Below are 19,649 nucleotides of genomic sequence, written 5' to 3' on the forward strand. Positions count from 1 at the left end.
GCTCAGATGATGGACGAGCATTGGGGATGAGGCTGACTTACCACATTCTCTGTAAGTACAACGCAATTTTTCGGATAATTTTTATCCAAGAGAATGACCTAAGCAGCAAAAAAAGACAAAAAACTCATGGTTCGGAGAACTCTTTTTGTTCATAATTAATCTGCAGATTAATTGAGAGCCACAACTACAGAATCAGAAACTCATGCAGCAAGTAGGAAAACGCAAACCCAAATCTTTATTAGAAAATCAAATGCCTTCCAAAATGTTTTAACATATTTATAGCCAGGAATGCTCAACTGTTTTGTCATACAAATTTTGTATAAATCGGAAATTCAACTATTTCCATTGCTTTCTATATTTGAGACATAATGTGGAAAACACAAGACGGCATCCATGGTTTCGTGTGAGAAGGCCCAGCGCGTGCGTGTGTACATCTCTGAGGATGAATCAGATGACGCTTGGTTGAAAGTGGGTGACACCAAGACTAAAGACTTCGTCTGAAAATTGTGTTATAAAGGTCTGAAGAAGCGGTGGGCGGGTCCATAGTGCATGGGCATGTCGATCAGGTTCAAGTTGAGAGGGTGATGATGGTTGCCATGACGATGGTTGTGGTGGTGGTGATGGTGGTGGTGGTTGTTGTTGTTCAAAGGAATTAGGTTCGGAAGAGGGGGCACGTAAGGCGCCGGGGGGAGAGGGTTCAACATGAGCATTCGGCCTGGGGGTAGGCCGGGCGGGTAATGGGCACGAGGAGGCACGAAAAGGGGAGCCTGCACGGCGTGGGGATGCCGGGCAACATGCGGAGGTGGATTTTCGGGAGGGGGACCGACACGGGGTCGCTTGACATCTTGGACAGGTTCCGGGACAGCCTCTGGGGGCGGTCCCACCCGCTTTCCTGATTGATCTGAAGCAAAAAAGTAAGGATGGCTTGCCTCAAAAGATCTTGTTCTGCTCTGCACAAAACCGACAAACTCACCGGCAAACTTCTTATTTAGCACCACTTCTCCCTCCTTCTGGATGGCCTGGATGTGAAGCTCGTCTTCTAACTGCAGTAATAAAAACAATTGTCTTGAAATATTTTGAAAGTTTGCTACTTGTTTGTTCACTGAAGTAAAAAAAAAAAAAAATTTCTTTAAAAATTCCTGAATAATAGAAATATAAGTCTTCTAATTTGCTATCACCGATTAGAGGGGTGCTGTAAATTCCCACAGTTCATGTATAAACTGCAATGTTGTTTGTCCAAGCAGGTGACTTGAGTGTTTTCAAAAGAAAAACAAATGTCCCTACAAATTTATCAACCAGATGTTGGTGATAGTATTAACGTCCTTTCTCTGCCATCACAAAAAGCATCAGTACTAATAAGTGCAATTGGTTGCCTACAATACTGCAGCCAGGTCACCATGGGCTCCCACGGGGGCCAGATGGTCAAGTATGTGGGACTACGTAAGGCCACGGAAGAGGCCAAAGACACGTCTCCTAATATTGGTAAAAAACACAGTACAGTGATACCTCTACATACAAGATACATTTGTTGCCAGATCACGCTCGTATCAGGAACTTCTAACTTGAGTGAATTACCCCACAAGCAAAACACTGAAAATATCATTCCCTAGCCTCCTAAAATATTTTAAGTTAGGCCTAAATAGCAATAAAATCAATTTTACTGATCACCAAGAACCCAGTCAAATAGTAATCTGAAGTGTGCGTGTTTGGATGTCACTTATAGGCTTCCATGAGAGCAGAACCATCCATTATCTGCACCGCTTATCCTCAGTAGGGTCGCCGGGTGCTGGAGCCTATTCCAGCTATCTTCAGGCAGTGGGCAGGGGACAACCTCAACCGGTTGCCAGCCAGTCGCAGGGCACACAGGGACAGACAACTCGCTCGCTCATTCTCACCTAGGGACAATTTGGACCGGCCAATTAACTTAACATGCATGTTTTTGGAATGTGGGAGGAAACCGGAGTGCCCGGAGGAAACCCACGCAAGCACGAGGAGAACATGCAAACTACACACAGGAAAGTTCGATCTCATGATCTCAGAACTGTGCCGCACACGCGCTAACCACTGTGCCGCCGTATGTACACAGTTGTAATTTAGGCCTTAGCGAGTGTCTTTAGCTAGGTTTCGTGTCAAGGCACCCCTTATAATTACCAACAAAATCGATAAACATGTCTTTTTGTGTTGTCTGCTTTTATAGGGTCTCTAACACTCTCTATCAGCAAAATTCAGTACAGCAGTTTGTTCCTAAAAACTGACCATTCCAAGCAGCTGAATCCATTCCACTGCAATTAAAACCTGGATGGATGCAATTGTTTCTTATGCATACGTTTCAACAAACCATGGCCCCGAGATCCTCACTCAAGTAGAAGGTCCAGCAACAAGGGTTCTTATGCTAGTTGAACATAAATATAAATGTTAAGAAAAAAAGATGATAAAAAAAATTAATTTTAAAGCCCAATGCCAAAGGTGTGGGTAGGGTCTTGGGTACCCAGCGGCTAGGTTTAGGCTTAGAGAGCAGTGGGGGGGGTGTTATAGCATGGCGTAGGCCTACGTCGCGGGGTCGCCTCGATGTCGTTGGGCTTGCCCTCCTGCTCCGCCACCCAGTTTCTTATCCACGCCGAGCCTCCGCCCACCCGTCTATTACCCGGCATGTAAGAGGAGGGGGTGCATGTGCGGACAACCGGTCGCGATATAAAAAAAGTAAATCACAACACAAGTGCAGAACAAGTCCGTATGGCAGGAATTGCATGTGCTAACTGGGACGAGTTATTGCTGGCGGTGAACGATCAATAGTTGTTAGCGTCTGGAACTCCTCGTAACTGATTTTTTTCCTCATAGGTTTCATTTTTTTGCTCGAATTTGATATTTCTGGAGCAGCTTGTATGTGGAGAATACTTCATTCAGATTCAACCATGTGTGAGTACCGTGGGATCTGTCCAGAGCGAACACTTGCGGCAGTGGCGACAGGGAGCGCCTGGCGAGCGAGCGTGCTGGCAGAAGTGGTTGTAGCCAGTGATGGCTTCCCGGCATAGGTAGCACATGAAGCCGCCGCAGCGGCACGACATGCGATTGCAGCCCTCCGACTTGACCAGGCCCATCCCGCACTTCACGCATTTCCTCACCCGGGCGGCCGTCATGCGCTCCTCACTGAAGAGTGCAAAAGGAACACGTGAGACACTCACAGAAAGCAAAATACGATTCCGATCCGAGCAGTTTTCTTGCTGTGTTTGACTGGCTGCCTGCGTTGCTTTCTTACTGCTGGTATAACTGTCAGCGGGCAGCTTTTGATAAAACACTTGGCTATGCTGGCCAAAATACGAAGAGTTAAAGGTTTTCCTCTCATATTCTGCAGCTTTTAAAACCGTAATATTTTTTCTTGTGCCATAAAAAACTGTGGACCTGTAGCACAGATTGTAGTACAAATGACACAGGTGCTTATCGAGACCCTTGGGTATTTTACGTTTGTTTCGTGGCTTTTCATCAAAAGGTTTCTCGACAATGAATATAAATTGTTGAATGAGATTACATTTTGAGGATTATTTAGTGATTTACAGCAAAAACAAAGTCTGTTGGAGTGACACGTTGACTAAGCCAGGGGTGTCAAACAGGCGGCCCACTGGCCAGATCAGGTATAGAATCCAGCCCGCGAGACAATGCTCGAAGAAGCGCAAGAGAAAAACGAGCATCAGGTTGGTATATATCCACTTGATGTTGCCAAAGCCAGGTGCCTCTCACAAATGCTGTAGTTGTATTTCTTTCTCTGTTTCTCTCTCTCGCTTTCCTCCCTTTTTCTTTCACTTTATCTCTCTCTTTCACTCTCTCCGTCTCTCTTTTTTTCTTTCTCTCTGTGTCTTACCTTCTTTTGCGATATTTTTTTCCTTTTCTCTCTCACTCTAGTTTTCCCCTTCTCTCCATTTCTCTTTGGATTTGTTCTTTCTCCATTTCTTTGTTTTCCTTTCACTATTTCTCTTTTCATCTCTCTTCCTTTCTTTATCCCACCATTTCGCTCCCTCTCTTTCTCTTACTTCTTTCTCTCTTTTTTCTTTCTCATTAATCTAATAGTCCAGCCCCCGAGAGAATGTTCTATCATGCAGACCCCCAGTTAAAATGATTTTGACACCCCTGCCCTAAACTGTAGTTATGACTGTGCCCTATAATGTGGGGGACCGAACACTTTGAGCAGTCAGCATGGTCTTTCCTTCGCATGTGCAACAGTCGTCTCCGCATTTAACAATACGTTAAGTAACTGCTCAAATACTATTTTATCTCCCAGCCATATGAACTTGTGAAAAGAGCCATTAATGTCTCGCGAGCCAAATAATAACAAGATATTCTGGTTTGGTTTTTTTTGAGAGCCATACAATAATTTTAAAACAAAACTCAGCAAAACTGGCTATCACGCTCTCCAATTTTTTAGCATATTTTATTTCTGTGTGAAGTTAGAAATTTTGATCAAATTTAGAAAATAATTATGTCAGAGCCTGTGTCCCAAAGCAACAAATATACAACTTTAAACTTCTCCATCCCACAGTAACTTAAAATATTTGTGGTTCATTTTGACCTTCATTTTTTTCATGAATAATGATGTCAAAACCAGGTGTAAGCAGAGTTCTTTTGTAAATATGTCACAAAAAACTGCAAACATCGGGTTGAGGCATGAACTCAAAACAATATATAAATCCGAATAAAATGTTCCATTTTTCCATAGTGACAGATAATAGAAAACAACTGTCAGAGAAATCAACCAATTCATGCCAGGATTGTTGCTTGTACACACGTACATTGCGGCAACAAGGAAGAAGATAAATGTAGCAAAATAAAAAAATCCAGCATGCACATCAAAATAATCTAATGGATTTACGTGAAATAGAAATATACTTAAGAGAGGAGTTATACAACCATCCTAATCAGACTATTAGCAGTCAGAATAAAAGCATTAAAATGTATTTAAGCGTTTACTCGCCATTATAAAACCTAGAGATTATTCTGATATGAATCCACCTATTCCCTGCCTGCAAATACACTGAAACAAAAATTAACCAACTTTCAACTATTTATATTATGCTTTAATATGCAAATAGTCAGGTTGTCTGTGTGAAATTGTTGCACATAAAAAAATAAAAAAAAATCAAGTGGATGCTCTGATCTTTCTACCAGGCTACTTCCTGTCTGTCATGACAAAGAAGGAGGAAGATTTTCTCAATGGCTCAAAACAGGATGTCCATCCTAGTGAGTCCACGGGAAGCAGCCAGCCCCTTTGCTTCCTGGAGTGTTAGCCGGGAAAGATATTTACTCTTTGCTGTACATATTCGGAAATGTGTGTGAATACTTGTAACCCTTTTAGACCTAACGGTTTGGTTGATTTGGGTTCAGTCATTGCGGTTGTGCGCTAAATAATCGATATAAAGCACTTGGTATTCCAAGGCGGTCTCTCACCCAAGAACCAACCAGGCCGGACCCTGCTTAGCTTCCTGAGATCAGGCGTTCTTGGTAAAACAGGTCATGTGAATTAAATGTTTCAACTATGACTGAAAATCAAAACCCTTCGTGTGAACGCTGTTGGTGTGTTGCCACTTACAAAAGCACCCTCATACGGATCTCATCTTTCTCAAGGACTTGCTCGCACGTCTTTCCAGCATGCTGCTTCCATTGCACATGGCATTTGCGACAGCTTTCCTGCATGTCAAACAAAAACAATTGATTAATTTAGATTTAAAAAGCAGAGACTAATTTGAATCTGCAGTGCAGACCCGGCAAGGTGTGGCTGCACACAATAAGGTGGAATTGCCCTTTTACCAAGAGCCTGGTTGCCTAGAAACAGCCATCCATCCCCAAAGCTTTAGCTACATCTACAGCATTGTTGCAGACACATGCTAATGATAGCCATAATCCATTGCTACGTGTAGGCAGGCATCATCAATTTTTGACTGATCTAAAACTGAAGAGGAGGAGCAGGTGGCGCAAATGTGCTCGTTCTGCTGAGTTCAGAAGGAGGACAAAGATAAATGGAGCTTTTGCGGGAGAAGCCAATGAAGAAACAATTTGCTGTTCGGGAGACGGTTTGTGCCGAACACTTTTAGGTTGACCAAAAAAAAGACACATTTAAATGTTTACCTTTGGCAAAATGAAAAAGGCTGTGACTATTTGCAAATTCTCTACTGACAAAAAAGGGCGGAAAAAATTAGTTTCTTGAAATGAGTAGCATATCACAAAAAGGAAAAAGTCGCTCCCTACTGTTCACTAGGAAGCATGTCTGCTAAATGCTAGGCATGGCCACACATAAGCCCCTCTCAACACACACACACACTCACACACACACACACACAGTCACACACACGCGCACATGCCCTCTTCAAGCCGCAGCTTGTGCTGCTGACTTGTCATTACCTGCCATCCCCTGAGGTTCTCCAATCCTTCATTCAGAGCATGCCTCCCTACGATTATTTCTGTCACTCTTTGTCTGAACAATACCTTGTATGGTGGTGCATGCCCCATACCAGAGGTTCTTATGGGGCGGGGTCTACATTGATACAAGATGTTTTAGGCCAGGGAGGTCGCAGCGATGTATGATAGCAAGACATAATGCCATATTTAAATGCACAATGACATTGGTGCAAGAAACTGCCAAGTGGGCAGCAGTTGTCAATGTCCATTTTCCCCTGTCCTAAATTTGCCATGGAGAAATCCTAGGCAGGCCAGGAACAAGCTTGTACAGAGGATCGGAACATGTGGGATACATTAGACGAGAGCGGTAAAGAGAGAAAGAGAATGTGGGTCAAACTTGATGTGAACCACATTCGAATCGCAGGAGGAAGTGCTCTCGGCCAATTGGAAACTAGTCTAAGGGTGCGGATGGAGGGGCCTGCCAATAGTCAAGCGTAAGGAGGGCGGGCTTGTGGTTTTGTGTCAATTATATAATAAGGCCCGCCCTGGTCACAGCCTAAGCAGACCATGTGGCTGTATAAAATTAATTGCTGAAATACAGCCAACATAAGAAGTCGACTACCAGATTTAATACTCGAGGAGGATTTCACCACTAGTTTTTTCTGCACAAGTGTTCTTTTCCAGACACTGTGAACCTAAAGAGAACATTTTAAACTAAAGTGCAATGCCTGGATGCCATTTGCAGCTGTTGCACATTAAGCTCTTACTGGTTTATTACGGATTTACTTGGATTTTGGGCGTATGTCCATTATTTCTTTCGACATCATGTGCAGCTGCGCCTCTAAAATCCCCGTTGCTGTCAAAAGTAAAGGGCGCCACCTATGGATTTGAAGGTGGAATAACACAGACATTTCAGTGATACATTTGCCAACTTATTAAAGACACCTCAAACTAGAGGTAAAATTGGGCCTGATCTAATCCAGCCCGACCCGATTCAGGCTCGCATGCATTAAAGCCCAAACCAGCCTGAGCTCAACCAATTAACTTGATTTGAAAGACTGAACCTTAAGCAAACGTGTGAAGAATAATAGGGAGAGGGGTGATTTTAGCCAAATCAAACACTCCGCAGTTCATACTGATAAATGTGATATAGAGGTGACTTGAAACACACCTCTCCAGCATTCCTCACATTGTGGGTGGAAGGAAGTGATAAACAGCAGCGATCTCTCCAGAGAACCATTTGGCTCACATTAATTGTCATTCTTTGCCCCATTATTGTTGTTAGACAGCTGGGAGTCCATAGATCTGTTTATCAATTCTTGACCAAGACATTCATCTTGTCACATGCATAATAATTTTAATTATATTGTCTTGCTTTTTGGATAAAACACAATGTGAACATGTGAAAGTTCAAATCACACTTAAAATGAAGTAAACATAAGACTGACCTTGCGGCAGCGAGGATTAGGACAGCTAAAAAGGGACATGTCTTTGTCCAATAATGCTGGGAAGTTGCAAAAAGGACACCTGGGGACGGGCAAAAACGGGAAAACGTTACTACTCACATTAAAGCTAAATTCATTAAAATGAAAAGCTTAAATATTTTTGTCCAGACATATATGAAGTTTTAAGTTTGTTAATACACTTCCTTAAAACAGTCGATAGACAGTGTTAGTAATGAAGCTTTTTTAACACAGGATGTAAACAATAGCATATATTCAAGTAGTACTGTATACAATTTTTTTTCATTTTTCTAAATTTTGGGAAAAATGATCCAAAATACGAATGTTTTTTTCTTGCACAAACAAAAAAAAACCACTATCTTTTTCTAAACCACAAGAAATGGTGCAATTCATTTTCTCACGAATGAGAGGGCAATTTAAACTGTCCCATTACTCAAACCTGGTTCAATGAAAACTGTCCGTTATCCGCTTGAAATAATATCTAAAGTTATCACTCGATTAATAAAACAAAATGAAAGTAATCAATTTTCTTGAAAAGTTCATATCTTGTGTGAGGGCCTGTGGTCAAAAGAGGACAAAGAGGGTAACTGTCCAAAATAAAAGAGAAATATTTTTAAAAAGTACACTGTAATGCATCTAATTGTATAATAATTCAGATTCTTGCTCTCCACACAATAGTACAGTTGCAAACCTAGTTTAGAGCACTAGCCATTGATCATTGGCCTACCAAACAGATACATACTTAGTTTACCCTTACCTGACGAGTTCATCAGCGCACGTGGCAGCAATGGCCTCCTCTGCCTGTCTCTCGTAGTATTTGCAAAGGATGTTTTCTGGTAGGACCTTTTCCAGTTCGCAGACTGGGTACGAGCATGGGCAGCCTGCCTCCATGCAACTCAGCTGAGACTACAAGTTAAAGTCATTGAAACTACATAAGTTGCTATGCACAACACGCTCACACATCAAAATCAACAATAAGTGTACTAATATTGAAGTACTTGGAAAATAATAATCTGCAAATCAAACAAATCTTATTAATGTCACATTTTAGGATAATTTGGGACATCAATAGTACTACTTAATACAATGCCGTTTTTTGTTTTAAAATACTGCAGCCCCACTTCCTGAATGTTGAAGGTGACAAAATATCAATCACTTTAAGCACCAGTTGTCAAAGAACATAATGAGTTCAGCTAATGTGACTTTTGTAGCATCTTGCGGTACTTTGGTCCCTTATCCCGTTGCTGATCAACATCAAAGGCATACCTTTCCTGAGCCAAAGACCGCCTCTTGCGCATATTTGACGAGGCACTCTTTACAAAACAAGTGGCCGTCTGAACACTGGGTCATTTTCTCAAAGGCAAACTCTCCATAGCAGCAGCCACACTCAATCAGCTGGCCATCCTGGACAAACAATCATCAATCACTGAGGAATGCAAGTAAGGTGATTCTTATCAAACTTCAAAGTCAAAAGGATTCAAATAAAGTAAACGAATCACACATTGTGTCTTAATGAGAGATAAAAAACAAACTTACTTTTTTGTATTCGTCTTCATTGACCTGCAAGGCAAGGAGAAAGTCTTCATGCTGGAATAAAAGGGGGAAAAAAGGATGATTACAATTAAATTGTGGCCACATGGAAAAACAAATGGGTCTAAAAGTACCTCTGCCCATTCCTTGGCTTTCTGTTGAAAGAATGTAAGCTCCTTTTGTAAAGAAGGGTCCAGTAAAGGAGGCTCATTTCTGTTGTAAGTCCTGCAGTAGCGTCTGCTTTTCTCCAAGAGGTACATCTTCTTTTCAAACTTTATCTGACCTGCAGCACACAGAGGAAAAGTTGCAAAAATGAACACTGAAGCTCAATTCAAACAGCAGGTTTGGATGCTACATTTAGTTTTTTCTTTTGAGGGGAGAACGGGGGAACAACGACAGTCTGTCTTCATTATTAGACAAATAGATCTACATGCACAAAAGAAGGGAGATAAAGTGTATCAGAGACTCTGATTTTTAACCAGCCCACTAAAAAGCGGAGGATGGACATATTTATTTTAAGTAAAGCTTTTAATCTCTTATTTGTATTTACCTCACACTTACATTAATATCAACTGTCAAAAATAAACTGAACTACAGAATTTTCTGGACTATAAGGCGCACTGAACTATCAGCTGCAGCTCCAAAAATACCCTTTTTGCAAAAAAAATTAAAAATTTAAACATAAGGCGCACCTGACCATATGGCGTATGGATTTGATGGTCTGGCCATCAAAATTAATTCATAAATTGTTACCATAACTAGTACCATTTCGTTGTAATCATGCATTTCCAATTTGATTTGGGGATGCCAGTTTATTTTTTATTTAATATTATTTCTTTTTTTACAACAAACCTTAACTAATTATTTTTAACTCTGGTATTTTGTATTGCACATTTCCTTGCACCATCAGGAATGCTTATTTCATTTCTTTGTGCAATCTGACATGTTAAAATGACAATCAATGCTATTCTATTTACCATACTTCCCGGTATATTAAGGCGCACATCGATTATAAGGTGCAGCATTTAATTTTTGCCATGTGTTGTTGTTTGTTTTTTTTAGTACGCCTTATAGTTTGAAAAACACGGTAACTCAAAATGTATGCCTCAGGCTGCAAGGTAGGTTACATTAAAATCATATCAAAACATTATTAAAGTCACTGAAAATAATGGCAAAGAATCATCAATAATTGCAATATCATCATCCATTATCTGCACCGCTTATCCTCAGTAGGGTTGCGGGGGTGCTGGAGCCCATCCCAGCTGTCCTCGGGCAAAGGGCAGGGGAGACACTGAACTAGTTGCCAGACAGTCGCAGGGTACACAGGGACAGACAACTCACTCATTCACACATAGGTACAATTTGGACCGGCCAATTAACCTGACATGCATGTTTATGGAATGAGGGAGGAAACTGGTGCCCGGAGGAAACCCACGCTAGGATGGGGAGAACATGCAAATTCCACACGGGGGAGACTGCGGTAGCTGGATTTGAACCCATGACCTCAGAGCTGTGCCATGGACGTGCCAAAGCTGCCGTGCCGCCCTCAGAAGATATAATTGAAACCTCAAATGTTGCAAAGCACAGAAATTCTGATATGCATGCGGCTTTAAAAACATATGAAGAAAACTCAGGTCTTATTTGAAGAAGAAAAATCTGAATTCAGTACTTCCAAGATCCATTTAATGAACAAAATGGAAATAAATTTGATAGAAATTTGATACAGATGGAATGATTTGTCTGTCAAGTGAAATCAATGACAGAAAAAGTATTTTTCTCCCACCTTGTTCAAATTGGAAATCGATAAAAGAGCGTTCATTGGACATTCGGTTTCGTCGTCGCTTTCCTGAGAGGTTGCATGATTCTTGAAACTTCTTTAAAGCTTCATATAAGGCCTAAAAGAGCAAAATAGAGATGACAATGACTAAACAAGCATTGAAATGGGTGATGATATGAATTCAGAAAAACAGAACTTTGCTTTTATTGCAACGTGGACTTTAAAGTGTTTTTTATTCTATAATCTAGACGCCACCATTCCTTGGATGAGAATAAGGTGGTTGGTCTTTTAAACTGTGACGACACACAACATCTTGCATTGCTCCTCAAGGTGTGCACGTTTTTTTGCACACTTGCCACTGTGTCTAAAATTAAGCTTTAGGCCACAGGCAGTGATTGAAAGTAAAAATAGAAAATTGCAACACTTTACAACACAACTCTGTTAAAGGACATAAACATTATTACCTTGCGTGTGATTGCATAGTGTCCTTTCATGGAATTGAGAGCCCATCTGATGTCCTGGCAGCTGATCATCCGAAAATCTGACATGAGCAGGTCTGCAGCCTGAGTCATAGTCACAGGACCTAGCTGACTGAGCTTGGAGTAATCAAACAGATCCTCAGTTACCTGAAAACAAATGGATGAAATGCACAAGACTAGTTTTCAAGTGCAATGCGACTCATTTCCTGAGTGTTTGATACAGATTAGTGTATAGCCTATTTTACACATATTTGTACTTCCATAGAAATTAATAAAACATTTGGGAGGGGAAACATCTCATTGATTAAATTCCAGGTAATTTCACACTGGGTGGATGAGTACTGGAGTCTGACATCCTTTTAAGGTGTTCCGCAAGATTTTTGCAACATGACCCAACATTACGTTTAGTAACAAGATTGGGACTAAACAGGTCGAGAATAACACACCAGATGTTTCTTTTCCCCTCTTCTTTTAATTAAACATATACAATCACATGAAAAGTAATGCACTGTAGGTGATCAATCAAAAAAAAGAGAGGATGCTAGTTTTTATGGCAAAAACACAACAGGCAGTTTTTCAATAATGTCCCAAACGGGAGTGAAATAAAAACGAGACAGAAAAACCACTCCGTGTCACCCTCCAATGATGCACACAAGATCTTTCGGATGCATACTAAAGTATACTTTTTATAATGTGTCACCTTGTTGTTTAAGATTGGTTCTAATGCTTCCGTGTTGTTACCTCGGTGTTACTGTTGCCAGACTCCAGTAAGATGCTGGTGGGCGCTACTGTGGCTGCAGCCGCCTCAGTCTTTGGATATTCAGGGTTTTCCAGCAGCAAGTTACAGATACTTGTAAACGAAAGAAGGAAAGCGAATGTAAACACAAATGTGTGCACTATGCAACTTGTTAAATAAATACAAGAAAAACCATTAGTGCTAGTAGCATCTCTAGAAAAGATATATCAGCAGTCCCAGGATGTGTAAGATAAAATGACAAGAAAACAAAGCAGTGGTATTATATTTGTGCTTGAAAGTTTACATTTTTGCTACCAAATGGTATGTCAAGTAATGAATACACAAAAAAATGAATAAAGCCCATACGTACATAGAAGATATATATATATATATACAGTATTGCAATTAATTAGGTATTTTCAGAGGTTGAAGTTGACCAACATGCAGCTGAATTTTGACTTTTATTCAGACTTTTTAACCAGCGTTTGCATTTACAGTTGTGCTCATGAGTTTAAATCAACTCACAGTTCATTTAGTGACATTCAAATGAGTCCAAAATCGCTAATAAATGTTTCTTCCTTAATAGTAAGTTCACATTTATCAGAACAGCATTTTATTCCAAACTCGGCCTTAAAAGGTTTCTTACACATTTAGGTCTTTCACATTCTTTGTTTGGATGAGTTGTGCTACAAAGGCTTCTTGAATATTTGGGAAGAGATCCAACTTGAGTGGGAGAGACAAAAATAAAACATTAGGCAATACCTTTCATTTGAAAAGGAAAGGTTTTTTTTTTTTACTTACAACGCCATTAATAAGTGCTTTGTCGTTCCCCTGCAGCTCCCCTCTTTTTCGCGGCTCCGAAGGCCCAGGCCTTGCATCCTCTATTCTTGGAATCTCCTCAGGAACTGGCGGGAACGCAACTAGACCGGAGACTGGGTTGACCTGTTCTAGGTTTGGGCCTAGACCCACAATAGGATGCATCTCTGTTATATTGCGACCAATTGAAGCAGCTTGAGCTGGTGCAGTGGGATGGTTTAAATTCATGTTGATGTGGGGTTGTGGAAGGATGCTGGGGGCGCTACCAAGCGGCTGGGGATTGAAAACAGCCATCCCGGCTGACTGGCTCCTAAGCATAATCTGGTGGCCAGCCTCTGGAGGTCCCTGCCTCTGAGGGGCTGCAGCTGTGAGCACTGCAGGGTGTATTCGAGCAGTCACTTGCCTGGCATGGTGCACCTGGCCGGGGGCCTGGGCGCGAAGTTGGGGTTGAATCTGAATATTTCCATGCGTATGCAAGATGGGCTGAGTTGTGATCTGGGGCTCGTTCTGTTCTTGAGGCGTTTTGATGAAAAATGAATTTTGGATAATAGGTAGTGTTGGAAGGACTATGGGTTTAAAATTCTGTTGAAGAGGTTGGGGTTGTGATTTGGATGAATGGCCTGGCTGAAGCTGTTCAGATGTGCTTACTGCGGGTTGAAGCTCTGCAGTTGATGTGCCTGCCCGGGGATTGTCTTGATCGCCAGTAATTTTACTTGAGTCGTCTTGAGTTACTTTACATGCAGGAATTGAATTCGAAGAAACACTCTGAGAAGTGCTTGGCTGTGGTCTGGTCACTAAATGTTCTGTGGAACAAGCCAAACCGGGTGGGCCAGGCTGAAAGTCCCTGGCATCTAGTGTGACAACTTCAGCAGGTGAAGAGGTAGATTGGGTTTGAGTTAAAACATCAACTCTAGGCTCCGCCTTTTTAATTTGTGGCTCTGAGTTTGGCGGTGTTAATACAGATTTTTTGACTGCACATGGGTTTAGAAAAACATCAATGGAGGTAGAAGGAGCACATGGGTCTCTCCAACGCACCGCTGAATTTGATCCGGTATGGTTTTGGGAGACTGCACTCCACTTTGCCGCTGGCCGTATCAAATGTCTGCGTGCAGGAGGTAGTGGCTACATGGTTGCAAAAAGACATATTATTACAATTATAAAATCAAAAGCCAATAATAAACAAAAATATGACATTTTCACTGCACAACAGGACTTTGATAAATGCTGTAGTGACACAACATACACTTATCATAAACTCAGTTTTTTTTCCAGGGTACCAATTAAAGTAAGACAACACAGACATTTTTTTTGTCAAAAGCAAATGTGAAATGCTGCTGTACACTTCTTACTCAAAAGCTAATGAACTAGTTAACACCCAGAAAATTGAAGGTTTTCAATGAAGTAAATTATTTTTATTATACCTATGAATGAATAAATGGTAGAGAGACAGAGGGATTGAAAAAAAAACTGGCATTATTTAGGTATATAAAAAATGGTAAACTACAGTATTCTATTGAAACAGCAGCATTTCAAACTATACCATCGGTAGTAACTAAGGGTACAATTGAAAGTAACCGTTATACCACAATTAGCTTGAAATACATCTTTTTACTATAGAGGCCTCCATTCTAATACAAAATGCACAAATATTTGATAACAATACTAATGATTTCATAGAAGGCCTAGGATCGTCCTATATTTAGTACTCACAAAATAGTAAACATGTTTTGGCTTAAGACAAAGTTTCACCTGTACAGTTGACCTTTCTAAACTTCACATATTTCAGGGTTCCTGCAGCTTAAGGCAAGTTAAATTCAAAACCCTTTAAGTCTTTTTAATGCCTTTTGAAATCAAATTGAAGACAGACTCAACAAAAAACAAAATTGGAATAAAGCAAAAAACAAAGGCAAAAAAACACTACCACATGCTTTAAAGGCAATTTTTAACAAATATTTTTTTTTTTTTTTTTAATCACATTTTGGTCCAGTTGAAGATTTTTTCCTCTGAAAAACTTATCACAAAACATTAACAATGCATAAAACTGATGTTTACCGTGCAGCATGGATCCTCAGTCAAAGTGGCAGATAACTAATAATTCCAAAGAAGTTTTTTGCTACATTTATGGAGCATTTTTATTGTGATGCATGAAAAATGACTTTACAAAACATTTTCAGTTCAAACGAATATAAATTGTATGTGTACACATTTTTAAGACTTTTAAAGTATTAGATTCAAGACTTCAAGATTTTAACGCCAATTAAGGCCATTTTTAGAATAATGAATTCAATGCCTTTTTTAAGACTTTTCAAGCGTCCGCGGGGACTCTGCATTCGACCAAAGTATTTTGAAGGACATTTATTTCTGGGTTGCCTTACAAACATAAAAGTATTAGAAATTAGCCAATGAATAAGAGGCACTGTTTTTATGCAACACGTACTGTTGTTTTCTTTACCTTGACAAATAAGTGTTTGGTCATTTACCTCTAGTATGCTGACATCATCATCTTCAGCAGCATCATCTACAACTAAAACCGGGCTGCGGGATACGAGTGTCACAGTCTCGTCATCAGAATCATCAGAAATGGTTATCAGCTCCCTCTTACGGGCACTTGAACCTTGGAAAACAAAACGAAACCTCAAATAACTGACATTCAAGATGGGGAAGCGATCCAAAATTTGTAAAGAGACTTCGTTTTTTTTTTTTTTACCATTAAAAGGTAGGGGTGTCGTTAGGGTTTTCCTTAGAGGGTTAAAAGTTAAATATTTTTTCTATTAAGTGTTAAGAATGCCCAACTGAGTTCAAAGAGCCCATGAGCTTTGTTTTCCACAGCACCTATTTGCTTATATCTTACTTTTAACAGAGCTTTTCGGGGCAGAACACATTAGGTTAGACTCTAACCTAATGTGTTCTGCCGTTAACCGTTAGAGGAATAAGGGATGAGGGGAGAGCTGGAAAGTGATGTGATGTATGCTCCACAGTTTAATTTCTTTTTTGAGTGTAGCATGAAAATAGTGAAAGAAAAGTAGAGTCCAAATGCCAACCTAAGCCTCAAGAAAGATAGAAAAGGAAGAGTTAAACCGAGTGCATCCAGGTAATGCATGTACTTGCACGCACATCTTGAATGAGCGGATTGAGATTGCAACAATGACACAAGCCAGGAGATGGTGGCATAGAGTAACATAGTTCCATATCCCGTAACGCTCCATCAATGCAGTCATACAATTTATTTTTTCATTTAATTTGTTTTTTTTTAGCCAAGTTACAAAATAAATTGTAAAACTTTGGTTTTTAATTTCCACCTTCATGCCAAAGTATTGACTTTATCACACATGCGTGAAAATACCATCATAAATAAATGTTGAAAATCTTATGTTGGTGCATAGGTTGCTCTTTTAAAGTTAGTAGAATAAAGCTTCACAGACACGGATTGACTACTGAGAAACCTTAGATCACTAAAGGGAGTTAGCAAGTCACTTGTCATGCATGAGAGGTAAAAATCTGTGCTGCTGTTTTTATCGTTACTGTATTGTGAAACAAAGGACAGAATCGCTGCTGGTGGTGCAAGGCAAGGAAGCCAATCAACAAAACGAAACATTAAACACCACAAAGTCATTTAAAAGAATCAGCATATTCATCTTAAAAGCAACAATGTGAAGTTAGCTTTGTTTCCCTGAAATGTCTAAATCAAAGCCACAGAAAACATTGAAAGCATGCTTGCTCCATTCTATTTTGGAAGAGCTGTAGCCTTCTTATCTTTATCCTCGTTCACTGGTAAAGAATAAATGCAATCAATAGTTGATTTTTTTTTTTTTTTTTGGTATTTTATATTTTCTCATTTACTTTTTATTTTCAAAGATCACATCACAGAATGAACTAATCACCTGAAAAGAAAAAATGGATGACAGGTTGAAGGCTAATAAGAGACCCATCCCTAAAATAACTAGTTACCATTTGAAATGTTTTTCTTTTCTCATCCTTCTACTCCTTATTCGCTAACAACACTCACGCACATGGTATCACATTCCGATCCCACCACAAAAACAACAAACAAGCTCCTTCACACAGCTTCTGTTCATGTTTATGAAGAAGCAAGCGTGTTAGACAAAACAGGTATTAGTCCTTAGAACAGTTTGACACACGCAAGCAAGGTTTATTACGACCTGCATAGTAAATGTTAAGAATATTAATTTCACTTATTTGTTAATCAAACATATCCATACACATTTTGTAAGATTTTTTTAAAATTTACTTTTTGACCATTTAAGTCTGGTCCTCGCATCAAAATAGCACGCTTCTCCAAATGGTTGTAAATCTGTAGTTTAACAGTTGGTGGTCCATTACCTCCCAATAGGAATTGGTACCAAAACTCAACAAGGTCTTTATTATTATTCATTTACCGTTATGTTCAAGTTTCTGAGTTGAAAAATCCCCCTTTTGAGGATCAATCACAATGCTTTGGTGGGTATTTCTCGTGTGAAGCTGAATTTTTACTCCTGTAATGAATTAAAAATCAAGACGAGCACATTGCTCAAAATCATCTCCCCTATGTTGTAGAATTTTAATATCCTCTTCCATCCCTTTGTGTTGCTGTTGAATTATTTTGATGAACTGTTGATACTGCTCAATTTCCTTTGATGTTCTAAAATTCTTTCTCTTTTATCAGCGTGTTGTTCTTAAGTTCCATGAAGTCTTTCTTGTTTTCTGTCAATTCTTACCACGTATCTTCCAGCTGCTTTTTCCTTCGTTTCCTTCAACATTTTTTTATTTTGTAGCCCATCTTTTGAAATCCTACTTTTATTATTTCACCCCTTGTTTCTCTGGGGTCATCCATGTATTCTTTCTATCTTCCCATAGCTTATTTGATCAAGTTCATGTCGTCGGCTTTCCTTGTTTTGGACATATCCCGTTTTCAGTTGAAATGCTGGTTTGTCGGAAAGATGAAAGAACAAAGATAAAAGAGCAAAAAAAAAAAAAAGAAAAAATCCAAACCGATAGCACAAGGGAGTAAAGAAGGAAAGATTCTGAAGGAAGTGTAGGAAGCGTCGTTTCTTGTGAGACTCCAGAAAAAGACCGATGGCGTTTTCACTAATTTGTATGTTCCATTTGTTTTTAACCATGAACTGAAACCCAAAAATTAATTCCCACTACATTTACAGGGTAGAATGGTTTAATTAAATTTCAATGGAAATATTGTTGACTTAAATACAACTGTTATGCTGGAAGAAAGTATTGATTTTGAACCCAGTTGGTTTTGGCTTATTTACCTTGGCTTCGATGAATGTTAAAGCTTGCCAGGTGAATGACATCGTCATCGCTGCATCCCTCTGCCATGGTGGTACACAAGAGACCAGGCCACTTGGTACCTTTTACACCATCTAGAACAACACACAAACGAATTCAAGTAGACGTGAAATAATTGAAATTAGGCCAAAACCACGAATTTGTTCCAATATCATTTCGGCGTCACATAACATTCTCTGATCTCGACATGCAAAATCATCAGAACAAACAACGAGGCCTGAAACTTTGATTGAAAAGACATACTTTAACAGATCAAAGTTTTAAAAACTGGCATCGTTGTATGATAAGACTGAAAGGACTAAAGCTGTTTACGACGTCTGGCTGACACAACGCTAAGATCACTACCTCTTTTAAGCTGACATTTAGGGTATCCTTATAATAGTATTCATAAACATAGGCAGCTGCAGCAAACTAAATAGCATTAAGAACAGCAATATAGTTTTTCTGTGCACATTTACAAAGGATGAAACAATCATGCAACCAGCTAGGCTAAGGGCTTGCTAACAAGCTAGCCAGTAGGTGAACTAGTTTGTGGACTTCTCAATTAGTGACCAGATATTGTTTCAACACGCACAGATTTAATAAAAATCATGATGTTATGGATAAAGATAACAGAACATGACTTTACCGCTTTTTCCTTCTGTAAATCCAGTACAAGTCGTCTTCTTTGTGGACCGATTGAAGGCGGAAAAGCCAAACAAGCAGTCAAAACAAGAGCGTCAGTGTGCTGAGTGACGTCATACATTCAAAACCTTTCGATATTGTGAGATGGGAAACGTAGTCCTGGACGACCTTCAAGCATTTCTGAAACGCTCCCGTAAATGCGTAACGACGTACACAAACGCTCCCATGATGCTCAAAGACTCGAATTTCTTTAACGAGTGTTCTATTTTATGTGTTTCTTTTGATTGTATATATTGCTGCCAATTCCCATTTATAAACATGTGTAAAAGTGAGGATTATTTCCACGCAATTATTTATTTTTTGAAATGTCATTATAGTTATTGCTTTTCATATACAACAAATTCAGTCGTTATCATTTTGAACAGCGTGAATCATTATACATAAGTGCGCTCGTGATCGATCACAACCTTCCTTTCATAGACTGTATTGTTATAGTCAATATTTTCAAAAACTGTCAACATTTTAGCAGAAGTAAATGG

At 39.7% G+C, this 19,649-nt stretch overlaps 1 protein-coding gene across 1 annotated transcript; it reads right to left on the reverse strand.

Moving 5' to 3' along the window:
* Nucleotides 1–212: 212 nt before the first annotated feature.
* Nucleotides 213–19,283, reverse strand: rnf216 (ring finger protein 216). The gene is made up of 17 exons (XM_088333254.1): nucleotides 19,115–19,283; nucleotides 18,450–18,560; nucleotides 15,666–15,799; nucleotides 13,171–14,307; nucleotides 13,016–13,092; nucleotides 12,375–12,483; nucleotides 11,619–11,780; nucleotides 11,161–11,272; nucleotides 9,512–9,660; nucleotides 9,384–9,434; nucleotides 9,114–9,251; nucleotides 8,605–8,753; nucleotides 7,833–7,911; nucleotides 5,579–5,676; nucleotides 2,925–3,147; nucleotides 974–1,043; nucleotides 213–901 (listed from the first exon to the last, which is right to left on the reverse strand). The coding sequence occupies exons 2-17, from the start codon at nucleotides 18,514–18,516 to the stop codon at nucleotides 510–512; spliced, it is 3,147 nt and encodes a 1,048-aa protein (XP_088189380.1). The 5' UTR covers nucleotides 18,517–18,560; nucleotides 19,115–19,283; the 3' UTR covers nucleotides 213–509.
* Nucleotides 19,284–19,649: the final 366 nt, after the last annotated feature.

This window comes from Urocampus carinirostris, chromosome 1, assembly GCF_059441175.1.
Source record: "Urocampus carinirostris isolate Australia breed hairy pipefish chromosome 1, RoL_Ucar_1.0, whole genome shotgun sequence".
In the NCBI taxonomy this organism is placed as follows: domain Eukaryota; kingdom Metazoa; phylum Chordata; class Actinopteri; order Syngnathiformes; family Syngnathidae; genus Urocampus; species Urocampus carinirostris.

Bases quoted from the DNA above. Each gene is read 5' to 3' on its own strand.
- rnf216 (XM_088333254.1), bottom strand. From the start codon at position 18,516: ATGGCAGAGGGATGCAGCGATGACGATGTCATTCACCTGGCAAGCTTT. The intron at 9,252-9,383 runs GTAAGTTTGTTT...TTGTTTGTCCAG, and splicing joins ATGAAGACGAATACAAAAAA to GATGGCCAGCTGATTGAGTG. The intron at 1,044-2,924 runs GTACTCACACAT...TTATTACTGCAG, and splicing joins CGCTCTGGACAGATCCCACG to TTAGAAGACGAGCTTCACAT.